At 41.3% G+C, this 20644-nt stretch overlaps 2 protein-coding genes across 2 annotated transcripts; both read left to right on the top strand.

Annotated features, from left to right (window-relative positions):
- The first annotated feature begins 4493 nt into the window (after positions 1–4493).
- Positions 4494–9238, top strand: LOC311503332 (C-C chemokine receptor type 1-like). The gene is made up of 2 exons (XM_084565988.1): positions 4494–4755; positions 8116–9238. The coding sequence occupies exons 1-2, from the start codon at positions 4523–4525 to the stop codon at positions 8966–8968; spliced, it is 1086 nt and encodes a 361-aa protein (XP_084422114.1). The 5' UTR covers positions 4494–4522; the 3' UTR covers positions 8969–9238.
- Positions 9239–13748: 4510 nt separating this feature from the next.
- Positions 13749–20413, top strand: LOC311503157 (C-C chemokine receptor type 1-like). Its single transcript, XM_084565708.1, has 2 exons — positions 13749–14923; positions 18405–20413. Exons 1-2 carry the CDS (start codon positions 14697–14699, stop codon positions 19258–19260), a joined length of 1083 nt encoding a protein of 360 aa, XP_084421834.1. The 5' UTR covers positions 13749–14696; the 3' UTR covers positions 19261–20413.
- The last annotated feature ends 231 nt before the right edge of the window (positions 20414–20644 follow it).

Below are 20644 nucleotides of genomic sequence, written 5' to 3'. Positions count from 1 at the left end.
GGATGGGAAGCAAACCATATATTGGAGTGAGTCTGAAGGAACATGTCTACGAAGGCTCTCAGTCATCCAGGTCATGGTATATCCAAAGCCTCTAAAGAAAGACAACTGGACTTGTTAAGTTTCTTGAGGATGTTTCAACACTCATCCAAGTAGCTTCTTCAGTTCAGAAGTTCAGAACTGAAGAAGCTACAAATGAATGCGTGGTAAGACTATTTCTTAGGCTGCTCTTTTGATTAATGTGAACTAACATCCAGGAACATTTGCACTCTATTGCATTTTGATTTGGGATTTTGATCTAGTAAAAGCCAATCAGCGTTGAAGACCTGTCAAAGTCCTAAAATGTTCTAAAGAAACAGGCTCCTGTGGTTTATGCCATTATGACATAAGAGACATTTCCCTTCAAAAAAAACATCCGACTCTCTCTCTGTATATACACTCGTCTTGACATGTAACATCTGGTTTCTTGCAAAGCAAAATATGTGTCAAGTTGAACTGCTTCTACATAATGAGCCAGGGATTTGCATGATTTTCTTGTTTAGCTTGGTTTAGATGATTCCCATCTTCCAGCAGTCAAACATTGACTAAGCTATTGATAAAGTGGAGCAACGTCATCCAGAAGGAGAAGTTGCATACGAATGAATGTTTTCCAAGGAAAAAGTTAAAGAAGGGATGAATAAAAAGGGACGTCAGAGCCGCATGACTGTCCCGTGTTTGTATAAATCCAGTGCGCTTGATTAAATCAACTTTTTTCATTCACTTGGCTACAGGTTTCTGTTTCCATCTCTGTTGTTCTGGATGTTCGTAACATGTTTAGAAGATGCTATACAAACATACTTGCTTACACATGTTATGTGTTATGTGTTGTATGTGGAGGATTAAAATGTTTATCCACCAAGCAGATTACATCCCAATGATCCCCGTGCAAAAACAGAGGCGGTCAAGATCAGTCAACGCCAGCGTGTACTTGACCTACACCAATCTTCAAACAACTCGCCTTCATTCAGATTTGAACCCTTTAAAGCTATGTGACTGCACCTGTTCATTGATAAAGGAATTACCTACACCTTTACCCTAACCGTGATGAATACAATTTGATTTCTAACCCCTAACCTAAGCTTTAGCAGCTTCTACCACAAACCATTTAAGATCCTTAAACGAAGAAGTGAGAATAAACCAAAATGTCCAAAGTGTCCTCATTCGCAAGGCCTAAAACTCTCGTCGCCATAAAGAGAAAAAACACACTTCATTGGTGCTTCCTCTACAGTAACTGGATGACAGACAGCCTCAAACCAGAAAGTAATAGTAATAGGCGGTTTCGGCTTCTGCGTCAATGGTCCTCTTGGTAGTAGCACGTTTCTGCTTTAGTATTTCCACCTGATTCTCCATTTCCGCAATTTTTAAATTGATCATTTTGGATCAATAAGGTTAACTGATTAGGTTTGGAGATACAAACATTTGTAGGACTCGACTTTGTAGGCGTCCCCATTATTGAAAGTGAAGCAGGAAGGCTGAAAGCCCTCAGAACTCCCGCAGAGTTCCATCTCTGGACCATGACGTCAAATTGGATATACAGTTGAAACCAGAAGTTTACATCCACTGTGTTAAGAGACACATAAACCTTTTTTCCTCACTGTCTGAAGTTTAATCAGACTAAACTTCTCCTGTTTTAGGTCAGTTAGGATTACCAAAATTATTTCTATTTGCTAAATGCCATAATAATAACAGAGAGAATTTCTTAGAGAATTTTTTATTACTTTCTTCAAAGTCATAAGTTTCCATACATTTCCTTAGTATTTGGTAGAATTGCCTTTTAACTGTATGACTTGGGTCAAACAGTTTGGGTATCCTTCCACAAGCTTCTCGCAATAGTCTGCTGGAATTCTGGTCCATTCCTTCTGACAGAACTTGTGTAACTGAGTCAGGGTTGTAGGCCGACTTGCTCGCACAAGCCTTTTCAGATCTGCCCACAAATTTTCTTTGGGATTGAGATCGGGGCTTTGTGATGGCCACTCCAAAACATTGATTTTGTTGTTCTTAAGCCACCTTGTAATTACTTTGGCAGTATGCTTAGGGACCCATTTGCGTCCAAGCTTTAACTTCCTGGCTGATGTCTTGAGGTGTTGCTTCAATATTTCCACATAGATTTCTTTCCTCATGATTCCGTCTATTTTATGAAGTGCACCAGTTCCTCCTACGGCAAAACAGCCCCACAACATGATGCTACCACCCCCATACTTCACAGTTGGGATGGTGTTCTCAGGTTTACAAGCTTCCCCTTTTTGAGTTGCCGGCTGATCAGAACGCCATTAGCCATACCATTTTGAATTGTCCGCCATTTTCCGGGGCAAGGATCGTTAGTGACGTAAACCCACTCGTGGGCGAAGTCAGCCATCTTGCCTCTGCCTTTCTCCTCCTCCTTCTCTTACATCATCACGCTCTTCCCCCTTTTCCTGTCCTCATTTACACACACACATACACATACGCACACACGCACACACATACCTGCATCTCCATATGCCGTTGAAGTGTTATGAGGAATTTAGAGTAGTTTGTAGAAAACATTAAGTTGATTCAGTACTGGTAATAATTGATTGACATTATTGTAATGAACTTTATTGTATTTAAAGTTAAGCTACTCGTGGTGATTACTGTGTGTTTATATTGTGTCAAGCTGGTTGAGAGAGTCTGTGCTCCGATTCACAACTTTAACATTGATGATCTGAGACTGAAATATATTTGGTTAAGGTTCCCTGTTAACAGGGTGGTGCCCCGTATTATTAATTTTGATAATAATTTAATTTGTTTTAACAATTCATAATTATTAATCATAATTATTAATTGTCTAATTTTAACCAAATTCACATTACGAATCCCAAGAGAAGTATGTCGGAAGTGCAAGAAATTCATAACAAGACATTTCTCGGACAACTAGTACGCAGAAAGTACATGCGGTACATGCATTTACTCTCACAGGGAGCGGGTGAATAATAGAAAGTAAGCGAATATCATTTAGTATTAATCACAAACCGTCGCACATAAGCAGCACTGCGACAAATGACCACAACTGATTACTGCATGGGTGATTATCTTTCAGCTGGCAACAAGTTATTTAACCTCAACTGATGCAATGAGTAGCTTCTCATATCTTGATCAACCATGTCTAAAGACACATCCTGTGGTTGTGGGAAAGATGTTAGTCTGTTTGAGAAGGGTCAAATCATTGGCATGCATCAATCAGAGAAAACATCTAAGGAGACTGTAGAAACTACTAAAACTGGGTTAAGAACTGTCCAACGCATTATTAAAAACTGGAAGGATAGTGGAGAAGCATCAGGGTAAGAAGAGAGGCAGATGAAGTGATGCACCCATCATGCCTAGTGTCTACTGTACAAGCCTGTGGGGGCAGTGCTATGATCTGGGGTTGCTGCAGTTGCTCAGGTCTAGGTTCAGCAACATTATGTGTCCAAAGAATGAGGTCAGCTGACTACCTGAATATACTGAATGACCAGGTTATTCCATCAATGGATCATATTCCAAGATGACAATGCCAGGATTCATGGGGCTCAGATTGTGAAAGAGTGGTTCAGGGAGCATGAGACATCATGTTCACACATGGATTGGCCACCACAGAGTCCAGACCTTAACCCCATTGAGAATCTTTGGGATGTGCTGGAGAAGGCTTTGTGCAGTGGTCAGACTCTCCCATCATCAATACAAGATCTTGGTGGAAAATGAATGAAACACTGGATGGAAATAAATCTGGTGACATTGGAGAAGATTATGGAAACAGTGCCACAGAGAATGAGTGCTGTAATCAAAGCTAAAGGAGGTCCAACCAAATATTAGAGTGTGTGACCTTTTTTTTTGGTGTATCTGTGTTTTGTATATCCTTTTTATACAGCCTACCTCACTACGCACGTTACCCACAGACCAATCCAGCTGTGACATCCATCTTGTTCTATCTCTGTACCATCTCGTCTTGGTCACTTCTAAGTCTTGTCGTTAACGAACACATTTGATCTCTCCGTTTGTGTTTTGCTCCACTCGTCACAGTCATATCAATATGTCAAACAGTCAACAACAGAACCGGAACTGTAGAGGCTCGCTAGGAGCTGTGTTGAGGGGATGCGTTGTTGCTGTTGGGCTTTGAGTCAATCCTTCCCACTTGTTCACACTCACACGCACACACACACACACACACACACACACACACACACTTGTGTTGTACTTCCTCTCGTTTGCTGACTTATTGTGGAGTGACTTGCATTCCCTTTGAGTCAGACACGCTCTGTCCTTCAGAGACATACAATAAGCAGAAGCTCCTCTGGTGGTTAGACGGTAAGTCAGCTCACTCCAACAAACCTCTGCTTTTATTTCCGAGGCTCCTTGGCGTTTTAAGTTCTGGACTTTTTTTTCCTAGCTTGTTAATTCCCTTATATACCTTAAATATTTTACAAAAAGCAGGCAGAATGAATGAATAATTCTGCATCCTGTAGTGGAACTGTGTCATATTGTGAATGTTATGTTTGAAGGCCAACATTTTGTGTTTGTTACAGATTTAGTGAAGATGGAAATGAAAACACCTCTATACGAATTCACCGACTACACTGATGACACCGACTACACCGGCACACCACCCGGGATATGTGACTACAGAGATCAAAACTATTTTGGAGCTCAGCTATCCGTCATTTACTACTTTATGTTTGTCTTCAGTGTCTGCGGAAACGGGTTGGTCCTGGTCATCATCCATCGGTGAGTGGAGCCAACAACAAAAAACATCTCCCTGCTGCTTATTTAAAACACCTATGCAATGCAGTGTTTGAACAATTCAACATCTGAGAACACACGCATTCATTCATTAAGTGTAAATTGCAAGCCTTAATGATGCTTTATCATTCTTGGTTGATTTGGTAACACCCGTGGTTACTTGTGGTAACGCTCCTTGAGCAACAAGAGCTTCTGGTGTTTGTGATGACTGTGCAGCCAAACTCAATCTTCCCTTTTCAATCATCCATTAGTGACTGTGTTCCGATTAGAAGGATTATCGTAGTCGTGTACCATTGCTGCTGCATTAGGGTTGTGGGAGAGGAAACGGTCAACAGTGAGGTTGCTAATGACATTTTATACGTCATTTCTTGCGAGACATGCACGTTATGGCAAAGTAAATCCAGCAGTATCCAAAAAGAAAGGCAACTGGACTTGCAGAGTTTCTCGAAGACGTTTCATCCAAGTCTTCAGTTCTAAAGGACTGTTGGGGAGTTGAGGTTTAAAAAGGAACATCTGTGGGTGTTACCCGTCAGAAACTTGCTTGATTAACGACTAGACGGCAATTAGTCAAAAATGTTTTAGTCAGGACTGTAACTTTAGTAACTGTTGCTGGCATGGCAGATTTCTAGATTTAAACATATCCAAACCTGAAGAAATGTGAACAGTGTTGTAACATTGGCTCTGTAATGCCTTCAAAGTTTGGTTTTGTGTGCTTAAAGCCTTTCAATGCTACCACGCTGTTCAAAGTTCTTTATTTTTAATATGTAAACAAACAGTGTGTATATTCCCCTTAAACTGCCAATTGAGGGACAGTTACAATTCAGTAATAATACAATTCAGCTGAATATTATTTTGCGTCAGTAACAATTCCAGTTGTCCCCAGACGCTTCACGGAGCCCGTAGCCTGACACCCACAGAAAAATGGTGGCAAGAAAAACTCCCTCTTAACAGAAATAAACCGTGAGCAGAGCCCAGCTCATATGAGGGGACACATCTGGTTGAGGCTGGCCAGCTGGGTAGAGACAGAAAAAGAGAAGAGAGAAGAGAGGAGATGGAGAGAGCAGCAGGAGGAACTAGATGACAAATACATCAGTCATACATACAACTGACTAAAGGGTTACAAGCAGCATATTAACACGATACAAACAAGAGCAGAAGATACAGCTGAGGCATGGTTCATTGAGCTGGCTTTCAAAATATTAATTGCAGAAATGTTTAGTGGGTGTACAGAGTGCTCATAAACAAGAGTACAGGGACATAAAACTGTCAGCGACAATAGCAGATATATCACAGATGAGTTAATGTGAATATAAGAGGGATCAGCCGATGGAGGATTGTGCTCTCCAGCAGCTATTGATAACTATAAGCCATTATCTCTAGGCAGGTTAATGAGACCAGGACCTCTGCAGGTCAGACACACACAGCTGCATGCATGGACAGCAAGAGAGAAAAAGACAGAGGTGAGGTGCTCGGTGCATCATGGGATGTCCCTCAGCAGCCTAGGCCGATAGCAGCATAGCTGAGGGATAGTTCAGGGTCACCTGCACCGACCTAAAGGTATTAGCAAGACACTGGACAAACTGCATGGGACAAACGGTCACACCCACTACACCAGACTATAGAGGGACAGTGGAGCTCATTTTCCAACAGACTGATCCAGCTTCACGACAGGATGTCGTTCATACCAAACTCAACTCCCCTTTCTGCAACAGATAACTCCATGTTATTAATGTTAATGCACATTATTGCACCTTACCAATGTCCTAATCCTATGTTTATAATATACATTTACTTCTCTCTCCATTTCTTGTGCATTTGTTCAAATTTTGCACATTTTTGCTTAAAGCATTTTATTTGACTATGTTTTTTTCCATTTTTGTTTTATTTCAATTGAAGCTACTGTGACCAAACAATTTCCCTTGTGAATGAATAAAGTCTAAGTAGAATGCAGCTCTGCAACTTAGAAACACAGACAGGTGCATGGATAACAAGAGAGAAGGTGCTCGGTCCGAGATAGAAAAGTACTTTTACCACTATAGTACAGTACTGTATACGCTCTAAACAAAAATTCAGAAAAAACCCTGGAGCAGCTCTATTACAGCCTTCAGTTCTGGAGCATTTGGGCAGAGGTGGAGTTGACTAGAGGTGTCATGGGGTTGCCAGAAAAAAAAAAAAAATAAAAAAAATACTGGAGTTATACTATTGTGGAAGCTTCTTATTCTTGTTTCCACAGAGAGTGGAATCCAGTAGCTTTTCAATAGGCAGCGCCTCCTCTCTCAGCTCCATAAGAGATGCCTCTACTCTGTCACTGTCGACCAAATGTCCTTTCTCCAGCTCTACCTTTGTGAGCAAGCAATCTGAAAATATTCTCAGTGCTCATGGAAACACAAATGACAATGTTAGAGAGGAACTCAGCAACTCTCCCCGGGCCTTCGACTGAAAGGAGTGTTTATAATACAGTATGTCATAGAGAGCTGAAGGGATACTATGTCAGGTGTATGCTGGCAGAGTGCAGGGAGCTCCAGGAAAGGAAAGAAACAATGTCTATAGGACCATTCAAAGCTCAGACAGTAAAGTCCCCAAGCAGGGCCACATTATTACTCATTTAAAAATAAAGAAATAAAGAAATAAAAGTTTAGTTTCAAACCAAAAATGGAGGTTGATGGAGGTTGATTCCTGTTTCTGCTTCCTGATTTCAATTTCAGATCTGAAATTTGCAGAATTAATTATGTGCAGTTACGTTCCTTTTCACAATTACTGCGCGATGCCCTTTAGCGTCTTTGGGGTGTTATTGTTACATACACCTATCAGCCACAACATTAAGACCATTGACAAGAGAAGTGAAAAACATTGACCATTTTGTGACAGTTCAATGTTCTGCTGGGAAACCTTTAGACCTGGCATTCATTGGTGTGGATGTTACTTAGACATGTAGCACCCACCTAGACCAGACCAGGCACCCCCACCCCATAGCAATGACACTCCTTGATGGCAGCAGCCATCCCCAGCAGGATGCATCCTGACACAGGCACACACACAAAAACGATTTAGGGACAACTAAAAAAAAACATGAAGAACAGCACATGGTGTTGACCTGGCCTCCAAATCCACTAGTTCCAAAACTGATCAAGTCCCCCCCCACACCACCAACAATGTTCTGTTGATCAGACACCACAGGACACCCTCAGAAGGCCCATGTCCATTCTCTGAGGAGCCAACACAAGGGAGACCTACACAATATTGGGAAGGTGGTCATAATGTTATGCCTGATCGCTGATCCCTGTAGGTGTGATGGATTAATAACTTTTATCTCTAATAACAGATTTTTAATTGTCCACCTCGCAGGTTTGAGAGGCTGACGACTGTGACCAACATCTTGCTGCTGAACCTGGTGTTGTCCTCCCTGATCTTCATGAGCAGCCTTCCCTTCATGGGAGTCTACATGCAGCTCTCCTACTGGATCTTCGGCAGAGTTATGTGCAAGATTGTCTTCGGCGTCTACTACCTGGGCTTCTACAGCTCCGTCCTCTTTCTAACTCTTCTGACCTTTGACCGACACCTTGCCGTTGTGTACTCCTTGAGTGCGTCACATGTGAGGAGCAGACGCTATGCTGTGATCTCCTGCGCTGTTGTCTGGCTGGTCAGTGGTTTGGCATGCATCGGACCGTGGATTATCCACAAGACTTATACTGATAATTTTGAAAACAAAACCCTCTGTGGTGATTATGTTGACGACCCTCATATTGAGGGGCTGCTGAGAGCATCTGGATTTTACCTTCAGCTTTTACTTTTCTTGATCTTCCCTCTGTTTGTTATTATCTACTGCTATGGTAGGATTGCAATCACTGTCATTTCATCCAAAATAGCCACCAAGTTCAAGACAGTCAGGCTGATATTCGTCATTGTATTGTTATTTTTCATGTGCTGGACACCTTTCAACGTGGTATTGCTGATGCAAAAAAACAACCATAACTGTGAGGAACAAAAGAGACATATGTATGCGCTTCACGTCACTCGTAACATTGCCTACATTTACTTTTGCGTAAGCCCCATCTTTTACACATTTGTTGGGAAAAAATTTCAGAACTACTTCTTACAGATGCTGGTGAAACGTTTCCCAAGCCTAAGGAGGCACATTTCCATCAGTCAAGTCAGCAGAACCAACTTGTCCACAAGAAGCACACCAAATGGCCTTTAAGGATGGGAAGCAAACCATATATTGGAGTGAGTCTGAAGGAACATGTCTATGAAGGCTCTCAGTCATCCAGGTCATGGTATATGCAAAGCCTCTAAAGAAAGGCAACTGGACTTGTTAAGTTTCTTGAAGATGTTTCACCAATCATCCAAGTAGCTTCTTCAGTTCAGAAGTTCAGAACTGAAGAAGCTACAACTTAATGCGTGGTAAGACCATTTCTTGGGCTGCTCTTTTGATTAATGTGAACTAACGTCCAGGAACATTTGCACTCCATTGCATTTTGATTTGGGATTTTGATAAAAATCTAGTAAAAGCCAATCAGCAACATTGGACCTGTCAAAGTTCTAAAATGTTCTAAAGAAACAGGCTCCTGTGGTTTATGCCATTATGACATTTCCCTTCTGAAGGACTGTCCTGTGTTTGTGTAAATCCAGTGCACTTGATTAAATCAACTTTTTTCCATTCACTTGGCTCCAGGTTTCTGTTTCCATCTCTGTTCTGGATGTTCTTAACATGTTCAGAAGCTGCTATACAAACACACTTGCTTACACATGTTATGTGTTGTATGTGGAGGATTAAAATATTTATCCGCCAGGCAAATTACAATGATCCCCATGCAAAAACAGAGGCGGTCAAGATCAGTCAACGCCAGCGTGTACTTGTGTAACGAGGGGGGAGGGGGAGATGTGACATTGGAAATTAAATGATGAATGAAAAAGTTATTATCAATAAAAAGGGAAATCAGCACAGGTTACTAGTGAAATATCGGGGGAAAGCACGCTCACAGCGAGCAGAGGAAAGAGAGGCGGAAAACCAATCGATGCAGGTGTACTAAAAACATGGGTTTTATTGAACAGACAATAAAAAACCCAAGAGCGTTAAAACCTTAAAATGTTTTAAAACCAAAAGTTAAATATACAAACAAACGTTAAAAACGGTCCACTACTAAAAGAAAAAAGTCTGTCATGGTCGCCAGACTGGGTTTGAGGCGGTTCAGAGGGGAGGTGAAGGAGGCCTGCCACTGCTCCAGGTGGCGCAGGCGCCTCTTCTGCCCCTTGCAGTGGGCTTGCTTGAAGTCACTTGCAAAATAAAGCACAAGGCCAGTACGGGTGTACACACAACGCACGAATTACTGTGCCGCCGCACAACCACACACCAGAGCGTTACTAACGGCCCATAGGGAGACATTTACCCGCCAGGCAGAGCGCTATGCTCTGCCACTGCGAGGACTTCCTATCGTAACGCTCCGTGGTCTCTTCTATGCGGCCGGCACACCCGCTGCTGGGACACCCGCTGCCTTGGCAAGTTCTCGGCCTCCTCATCGTTCTCATCCGCTCGTGCCGCCCGACGTCCCTCTCACATGATGACTCCTAGTCCGTCCGTCCATCTTGGTTCCTCTTTTCCTACATGTTAATAACATGTAGGAACATGATGTTATGATCGGTGCCAAGTCCGTGCCTCTGGCTGGCATCTTCCTCCCATATCGGCTCTCTCTTCCAGTTCGTGCCGCTCTCGTAATATCCCTCCGCCACTCTCTGCCGCTGCCGATTGGTTCAGGGAAAGGGCGGAACCTCCCAGGTGTAGCTGCTTATTCAAGTGGTGCGTTCACAGGCAGTCGTTAATTAAAACACACGCATGCATTAAAAACATAACAAATAAAAGTTAAAAACACAACACAAGTAAAAGCATGCAGAAGTAAAAAGTCAATAAAATATAAAACCAAGTAAAACAATTCAATCATGCTAAAAAAACACTTTTCTGCCCTGTGACACTGACATACACCAATCTTTAAACAACTCGCCTTCATTCAGATTTGAACCCTTTAAAGCTGTGTGACTGCACCTGGTACAGTTCATTCATTGATAAAGGAATTACCTACACCTTTACCCTAACCGTAATGAATACAATTTGATTTCTAACCCCTAACCTAAGCCTTAGCAGCTTCTACCATAAACATAAGATCCTTAAACAAAGTAGTAAGAATAAACCAAAATGTCCAAAGTGTCCTCATTCACAAGGCCTAAAACTCTGGTCGTCATAAAGAGAAAAAACAGACTTCATTGGTGCTCCCTTCCAGTAACTGGATGACAGACGGCCTCAAACCAGAAAGTAATAGTAATAGGCAGTTTAGGCTTCTGCGTCAATGGTCCTCTTGGTAGTAGTACGTTTCTGCTTTAGTATTTCCACCTGCTTCTCCATCTCTGCAATTTTTAAATTGATCATTTTGGATCAATAACGATGGAACACATCGAGGAAAGGTTAACTGAGGAGGTTTGGAGATACAAACATTTGTAGGACTCGACTTTGTAGGAGTCGCCATTGTTGAAAGTGAAGCAGGAAGGCTGAGAGCCCTCAGAACTCCCGCAGAGTTCCATTTCTGGGCCATGATGTCAAATCGGATATACAGTTGAAACCAGAAGTTTACATCCACTGTGTTAAAAGACACAAACCTTTTTTCCTCACTGTCTGAACTTTAATCAGACTAAACTTCTCCTGTTTTAGGTCAGTTAGGATGACCAAAATTATTTCTATTTGCTAAATGCCATAATAATAAGAGAGAGAGTTTCTTAGAGAATTTTTTATTACTTTCTTCAAAGTCATAAGTTTACATACATTTCCTTAGTATTTGGTAGAATTGCCTTTAAACTGTGTGACTTGGGTCAAACAGTTTGGGTATCCTTCCACAAGCTTCTCGCAATAGTCTGCTGGAATTCTGGTCCATTCCTTCTGACAGAACTTGTGTAACTGAGTCAGGGTTGTAGGCCGACTTGCTCGCACACGCCTTTTCAGATCTGCCCACAAATTTTCTTTGGGATTGAGATTCGTGATGGCCACTCCAAAACATTGATTTTGTTGTCCTTAAGCCACTTCGTAACTACTTTGGCAGTATGCTTAGGGACCCATTTGCATCCAAGCTTTAACTTCCTGGCTGATGTCTTGAGATGTTGCTTCAATATTTCCACATAAATTTCTTTCCTCATGATGCCATCCATCTTATGAAGTGCACCAGTTCCTCCTACGGCAAGACAGCCCCACAACATGATGCTACCACCCCCATACTTCACAGTTGGGATGGTGTTCTCAGGTTTACAAGCTTCCCCTTTTTGAGTTGCCGGCTGATCAGAACACCATCAGCCATACCATTCTGAATTGTCCGCCATTTTCCGGGGCAAGGATCGTTAGTGACGTAAACCCACTTGTGGGCAAAGTCAGACATCTTGCCTCTCCCTTTCTCCTCCTCCTTCTCTTACATCATCACGCTCTTCCCCCTTTTCCCGTCCTTATTTACACACACACACACACACACACACACACACGCACACACATACCTGCATCTCCGTATGCCGCTGAAGTGTTATGAGGAATTTAGAGTAGTTTGTAGAATACATTAAGTTGATTCGGTGCTGTTAATTATTGATTGACATTATTGTAATGAACTTTATTGTATTTAAGGTTAAGCTACTCGTGGTGATTATTGTGTGTTTATATTGTGTCAAGCTGGTTGAGAGAGTCTGTGCTCCGATTCACAACTTCAACATTGATGATTTGAGACTGAAATATATTTGGTTAAGGTCCCCTGTTAACAGGGTGTTGCCCCGTATTATTAATTTTGATAATAATTTAATTTGTTTTAACAATTCATAATTATTAATCATAATTATTAATTGTCTAAATTTAACCAAATTCACATTATGAATCCCAACAGCAGTTTCTCAAGTGTCTGTAGGGTTTTTACTGCACGGAGACAGACCATGATCCTTCCCTAATCTTACACCACCAGCAACAACCACAACAGTAGACTCAACAACCAAAACAGCAGACTCAGCTCCTGCAGTGACAAACACCGTTGCACTGAGTCACCACGGCGTCATTTAAAGCATTGGAGGGGATTTGTAACGAGGTCAACACCTGGAGAAATACTCCACAGGTGTCAAAATAGTCTTCGGAAGGTTTGTTTGAACTGCTTGTGTTGCAGAAGTATGTCGGAAGTGCAAGTGCAAGACATTTCTGAGACAACTAGTAAGCAGAAACTACATGCAGTATACCCTGCTGCTGCTCAATGCAATTAACACTTTATTGATCCACAATGGAAGATGCTTGGTCACATTGGCTCATAATAATAATAATAATAATAATAATAATAATAATAATAGCAAAAAAATATACAAGATTTGCATATGTACTCACAACCTTTTTCTGCTAAATGCAAAATAGAAACCACTAAGGAAGTGGTGGTGTAACAGCTGTGTTTTACGTGACAATAACTCAGTCCACGTCATTCACCTCCCTTCCCTTTCACAAACTAACTAACTGTTATTGACTGCATGTCTATTTCCTGACACTTACTAAGCAGCTGCAGTGTGTGGAATGCGGGTGCGGTGGTGTGTGTGTGTGGGGGTGAGGATTTACTCTCATAGGGAGCCGGTGAATAATAGAAAGTAAGCGATTATCATTTAGTATGAATCACAAACCGTCGCACATAAGTGGCCACAACCTCACAAAGACGCCCCACAGATGCTATATCAGTACTAGTAGGAGGCACACAACTGTCCAAACTGTCCACCCTTAACATTATACTCACACAACACAGGTCAAGAAAACATTAAGTTGTATTTTTGGTTATTTTACATAAAATATTTATGTCCACATTTTATACCGTCATTCATTTATATCTATATATAGTATATTGTATATATGCATTTACGCTGATACAGAAGGTCTTTCCTTCCTGCTGCTGTTAGCCTCCACAACAAACACTCTTGATTTACGTGCAATAGTACTACACCACAAGGTGTAAAAACTGCAAAACAGCAGTTTGACACCAGTCTATGTAATATTTCACAATTCAATCCATGCAATATTTTTATCCTATTCTATTTCATTATTTATCTTTTATAAGCTACTCTTTTTGCTCTTGTTATTTTTTATTCTGTCCTTTCTGCAAGCTGTAAACTGCAATTTCCCCATTGCGGGACAAATAAAGGTTTTTCTTATTCTTATTCTTATAGGGTGCTTTCACACTTAAGTTGATGTGCCAATCCAGGTTCATCTTGGATCAAATTAACCGAGCTGAGCCCCGTTGGAGAGGGTGGTCTCAGCATGATTGCAATCACTCCCCGAAGAGGTTTGTTAGTAGTGCAAACGCACGTTACCCATGGACCGATCCAACTGTGACCTCCATCTTTTTCTCTATCTCTGTACCATCTCGTCACTTCTAAGTCTTGTTGTTATCGAACACATTTGATCTCTCCGTTTGTGTTTTGCTCCACTTGTCACAGTCATATCAATATGTCAAACAGACAACAACAGAACCTGAACTGTAGAGGCTCGCTAGGAGCTGTGTTGAGGGGGTGTGTTGCTGCTGTTGGGCTTTGAGTCGATCCTTCCTTCTTGTTCACACCCACCCACACCATGCACTCAGTCACTTGTGTTGTACTTCCTCTAGTTTGCTGACTTATTGTGGAGTGACTTGCACTCCCTTTGAGTCAGACACGCTCTGTCCTTCAGAGACATACAATAAGCAGAAGCTCCTCTGGTGGTTAGACGGTAAGTCAGCTCACTCCAGCAAACCTCTGCTTTTGTTTCCGAGGCTCTTTGGCGTTTTAAGTTATGGACTTTTTTTCCTTGCTTGTTAATTCCCTTATATACCTAAAAATATTTTACAAAAAGCAGCAAGAATGAATGAATAACTCTGCATCCTGTAGTGGAACTGTGTCATATTGTGAATGTTATGTTTGAAGGCCAACATTTTGTGTTTGTGACAGATTTAGTGAAGATGGAAACGACACCAACTGCATACGAATACGACTACGACTACACCGACTACACCGGCACACCACCTGAGATATGTGACTACGGAGATCAAAACTATTTTGGAGCTCAGCTATCCATCATTTACTACTTTATGTTTGTCTTCAGTGTCTGCGGAAACGGGTTGGTCCTGGTCATCATCCATCGGTGAGTGGAGCCAACAACAACAAAAAAATCTCCCTGCTGCTTATTTAAAACACCTACTGCACAAATGCAGTGCAGCTTTTGAACATTTCAGCATCTGAGAACACACGCATTCATTCATTAAGTGTAAATTGCAAGCCTTCCACCCTTAATGATGCTTTATCGTTCTTGGCTGGTTTGGCAACACCCGTGGTTACTTGTGGTAACGCTTCTTGAGCAACAAGAGCTGCTGGTGTTTGTGATGACTGTGCAGCCAAACTCAATCTTCCCTTTCCCATCATCCATGAGTGACTGTGTTCCGATTCAAAGGGTTATCGTAGTCATGTACCATTGCTGCTGCAATAGGGCTGTGGAGAGGAAACAGTCAACAGTGAGGTTGCTAATGACATTTTATAAGTCATTTCCTGCGAGACATGCACAGAAATGTGCACAGTGTTGTAAAATTGGCTCTGTAATGCCTTCAAAGTTTGGTCTTGTTACAGATAAGACTGGTGATAAGTCTGGTGATAAGACAGATGATAAGACCGCCATGATAGAAGAAATAGTCAGTTTACTTGTGTATGAACTAGACTTGTAGTTCTCGAGACCGGTCATGGTCTCGAGACCGGTCTCGAGACCACTTTTTCATGGTCTTGGTCTTGTCACGGCCTCGACAGTCTTTGGTCTCGGTCTTGTCTCGGTCTCGGAATGTCTCGGACTGGCCGAGAGGTCTCGTTTTTTTTAAATTTTTTATTATTATCATTATACGCCCCCTTCAAGTACCAATCACATGCATTTTGTGACACAGAAGGCCGCTCGTCCTCTCACGCAAAATGTCGGTTAATTCGTCAGTCGTCAGGTTTGGTTTTACAGACCATAAAGAGTTTGGTGCACCTGCGTGTGTGTCTGTGTATTTAATTACAGTATTGTGCTTATAATGGCCTTGTTTGAATAAATATATGGCATCATTGGCCTCTGAATAATATTTGCATATCGTTGTGATTGATTAAACATTAGTCCTATGCCATTTCAGTGATGCTGATATTATACAGTGTAATTTGGCTGCTATAATAATAATTTCAAGTTGATAATTGTGTATCTTTAATATTTAGAATGAATGTTTCATCTACAAATTAAGTACAATTTAAATCAGTAACATATTTCCAATTCATTAGACTTTTTTTGAGGTGCAGGGTGGTGTTGGAGGAATGTTATTTTGTTAGATGACTTTCGGACTATAGTCATGTCAGTCCTTAACAGCACTCAAAAGTCAATCCTCAAATAGTGTAGAAATAGCAATTGCATATATCATGCAGTTGCTACACATATTTGATTTTTAGCCAATTGATGAAAACATTTATAGTGAGTTCACACACAAGACATTTTAGGGTAAAGGTTACATCTGTATTATTGTCCCTGTAGTTGAAATAATACAATCTCATATTTATACTAAGCAGCTGAACCCAGTATGGTGCTTAGGTTCTACAACTCATGCAAAATGGCACAAAAATAGTTTTGTTTGTTTGGTCTTGGTCTCGGTCTCGAGCTGAACTAGTCTTGGTCTTGACTTGGTCGGTCTTGGTCTTGGTCTTGTCTTGGTCTTGATACTCTCTGGTCTTGGTAGTGTCTTGGTCTCGGTTTAGGCGGTCTTGACTACAAGTCTAGTATGAACTGACAACTCATAGATTCATAGATTGGATGCTGATAGACTGGCATCTGCCACTGGCCTTGTGTGCTTAAAGCCTTTCAATGCTACCACGCGGTTCAGAGTTCTTTATTTTTAATATGTAAACAAACTGTATGTACTATATTCCCCTTAAACTGCCAATTGAGGGACAGTTAAAGTATTATGAATTGAATTTAATAATCCAATTCAGTTGAATATTATTTTGCGTCAGTAACAATTCCAGTTGTCCCCAGACGCTTCACGGAGCCCATAGCCCGACACCCACAGAGCAATGGTGGCAAGAAAAACTCCCTCTTAACAGAAATAAACCGTGAGCAGAACCCAGCTCATATGAGGGGACACATCTGGTTGAGGCTGGCCAGCTGGGTAGAGACAGAAAAAGAGAAGAGATAAGAGAGGAGGAGGAGAGAGCAGCAGGAGGAACTAGATGATAAATACATCAGTCTTACATACAACTGATTAAAGGGTTATAAGCAGCATATTAACACGATACAAACAAGAGCAGAAGATACAGCTGAGGCATGGTTCATTGAGCTGGCTTTCAAAATATTAATTGTAGAAATGTTTAGTGGGTGTACAGAGTGCTCATAAACAAGAGTACAGGGACATAAACCTGTCAATGACAATAGCAGATATATCACAGATGAGTTAGTATGCATACAAGAGGGATCGGCCGATGGAGGATTGTGGTCTCCAGCAGCTATTGATAAGTATAAGCCATTAGCTCTAGGCAGGTTAATGAGACCAGGACCTCTGCAGGTCAGACACACACAGCTGCATGCATGGACAGCAAGAGAGAAGAAGACAGAGGTGAGGTGCTAGGCGCATCATGGGATGTCCCTCAGCAGCCTCGGCCTATAGCAGCATAGCTGAGGGATAGTTCAGGGTCACCTGCACCATCCTAAAGGTATTAGCAAGTTGGTGGGGACAGCACCACATATGATGAGTAGGAGGAGGACACTGGACCAACTGCTTTACATCATGAAACAATCGGTCACACCCACTACACTGGACCATAGAGGGACAGTGGAGCTCATTCTTCAACAGAATGATCCAGCTATACTCCCAACGACGCTGCAGGACGTTGTTCATACCAAACTCTGTCCAGCTGTACAACAACTCCCCTTTCTGCAACAGATAACTTCATGTTATTAATGTTAATGCACATTATTGCACCTCATCAATGTCCTAATCCTATGTATATAATATACATTTACTTTTGTCTATTTCTTGTATATTTGTTCAAATTTTATACATTTTTGCTTATAGCATTTTATTTGACTAGATGTTTTTGTTACTTTATTCTTTGAATTTTTTAAAAATTTATTATCATGTTTTTAATTTATCTAAATTTATTATTGTCGCTTTTATTTTTTAAAATGTATTATTGTCGCTTTTATTTTTTAAAATTTATTATTGTCGCTTTTATTTTGTAATTTTCAATTATTATTATTATTATTATTATTATCTTCACCAATTTTCCTTTTTACTTGTGGTTCTCAAGAGCGTTTGCTGGGAAACTGAAGCAAAGTGTTAACCTGACCTCCAAATTCACTAGATCCCAAACTGATCAGGCATCTGTGGGATGATCCACAGAGGCCCCTCCCCTCAAAGGCCCCCCTACTAACAACATTCTGTTGCCAGACACCACAGCCTCAGAAGGCCCATGACTATTCTCTGAGGAGCCAACACAAGGGAGACCTACACATATTCGGAAGCTCGTCATAATGTTATACCCGATCGCTGATCCCTGTGGGTGTTATGTCGTTAATGATTTTTATCTCTAATAACAGGTTTTTTTAATTGTCCACCTCACAGGTTTGAGAGGCTGACGACTGTGACCAACATCTTGCTGCTGAACCTGGTGTTGTCCTCCCTGATCTTCATGAGCAGCCTTCCCTTCATGGGAGTCTACATGCAGCTCTCCTACTGGATCTTCGGCAGAGTTATGTGCAAGATCGTCTTCGGCGTCTACTACCTGGGCTTCTACAGCTCCGTCCTCTTTCTAAGTCTTCTGACCTTTGACCGACACCTTGCCGTTGTGTACTCCTTGAGTGTGTCACATGTGAGGAGCAGACGCTATGCTGTGATCTCCTGCGCTGTGGTCTGGCTGGTCAGTGGTTTGGCATGCATCGGACCGTGGATTATCCACAACACTATTACTGATCATTTTGAAAACAAAACCCTCTGTGGTGATTATGCTGTCGACCCTCATATTAATGTGGAGCTGCTGAGAGCATCTGGATTTTACCTTCAGCTTTTACTTTTCTTGATCTTCCCTCTGTTTGTTATTATCTACTGCTATGGTAGGATTGCAATCACTGTCATTTCATCCAAAATAGCCACCAAGTTCAAGACAGTCAGGCTGATATTCGTCATTGTATTGTTGTTTTTCATGTGCTGGACACCTTTCAACGTGGTATTGCTGATGCAAGAAAACACCCATAACTGTGAAGAACAAAAAAAACTTATTTATGCGCTTCACGTCACTCGTAACATTGCCTACATTTACTTTTGCGTAAGCCCCATCTTTTACACATTTGTTGGGAAAAAATTTCAGAACTACTTTCTGCAGATGCTGGTGAAACGTTTCCCAAGCCTAAGGAGGCACATTTCTATCAGTCAAGTCAGCAGAACCAACTTGTCCACAAAAAGCACACAGAATGGCCTTTAGGGAGGGGAAGCAAACCAAATATTGGAGTGAGTCTGAAGGAACATGTCTATGAAGGCTCTCAGTCATCCAGGTCATGGTATATCCAAAGCCTCTAAAGAAAGGCAACTGGACTTGTTAAGTTTCTTGAGGATGTTTCACCACTCATCCAAGTAGCTTCTTCAGTTCAGAAGTTCAGAACTGAAGAAGCTACAACTTAATGCGTGGTAAGACTATTTCTTGGGCTGCTCTTTTGATTAATGTGAACTAACGTCCAGGAACATTTGCACTCTATTGCATTTTGATTTGGGATTTTGATCGAGTAAAAGACAATCAGCACTGAAGACCTGTCAAAGTTCAAAAATGTTCTAAAGAAACAGGCTCCTGTGGTTTATGCCATTATGACATAAGAGACATTTCCCTTCAGAAAAAAACATGCGACTCCTTTTCTGTATATACACTAGTCTTGACATGTAACATCTAGTTTCTTGCAAAGCAAAATATGTGTCAAGTTAAACTGCTTCTACATAATGAGCCAGGGATTTGCATGATTTTCTTGTTTAGCTTGGTTTAGATGATTCCCATCTTTCAGCAGTCAAACACTGATTAAGCTACTGATAAGTGGAGCAACGTCAGCCAGAAGAATTGCATACAAATGAATGTTTTCCAAGGAAAGAGTAAAAGAAGGGACGAATAAAAAGGGACGTCAGAGCCGCATGACTGTCCTGTGTTTGTATAAATCCAGTGCACTTGATTAAATCAACTTTTTTCATTAAGTTGGCTACAGGTTTCTGTTTCCATCTCTGTTGTTCGTAACATGTTCAGTCAGAAGCTGCTATACAAACATACTTGCTTACACATGTTATGTGTTGTATGTGGAGGATTACATCCCAATGATCCCCATGCAAAAACAGGCGGTCAAGATCAGTCAATGCCAGCGTGTACTTGACCTACACCAACCTTCAAACATCTTCATTCAGATTTGAACCCTTTAAAGCTATGTGACTGCACCTGGTACAGTTCATTCATTGATAAAGGAATTACCTACACCTTTACCCTAACCGTGATGAATACAATTTGATTTCTAACCCCTAACCTAAGCCTTAGCAGCTTCTACCATAAAACATAAAAACTAAAACTAAAACTCTGATCGTCATAAAGATAAAAAACACACTTCATTGGCGCTTCCTCTACAGTAACTGGATGACAGACAGCCTCAAACCAGAAAGAAGTAGTTATGGGGGGTTTAGGCTTCTGCGTCAACGGTCCTCTTGGTAGTAGCACGTTTCTGCTTTAGTATTTTCACCTGCTTCTCCATCTCCGCAATTTTTAAATTGATCATTTTGGATCAATAACGATGGAACACATCGAGGAAAGGTTAACTGAGGAGGTTTGGAGATACAAACAT

This window comes from Chelon labrosus (assembly GCF_963514085.1).
Source record: "Chelon labrosus genome assembly, chromosome: 18".
NCBI classification, from domain to species: Eukaryota; Metazoa; Chordata; class Actinopteri; order Mugiliformes; family Mugilidae; genus Chelon; species Chelon labrosus.
Note: the sequence above shows the minus strand (reverse complement) of the source record. Positions and strands in the feature narration are given on the sequence as shown.

Bases quoted from the DNA above. Each gene is read 5' to 3' on its own strand.
- LOC311503332 (XM_084565988.1), top strand. From the start codon at position 4,523: ATGTTTGAAGGCCAACATTTTGTGTTTGTTACAGATTTAGTGAAGATG. The intron at 4,756-8,115 runs GTGAGTGGAGCC...TCCACCTCGCAG, and splicing joins GTCCTGGTCATCATCCATCG to GTTTGAGAGGCTGACGACTG.
- LOC311503157 (XM_084565708.1), top strand. From the start codon at position 14,697: ATGTTTGAAGGCCAACATTTTGTGTTTGTGACAGATTTAGTGAAGATG. The intron at 14,924-18,404 runs GTGAGTGGAGCC...TCCACCTCACAG, and splicing joins GTCCTGGTCATCATCCATCG to GTTTGAGAGGCTGACGACTG.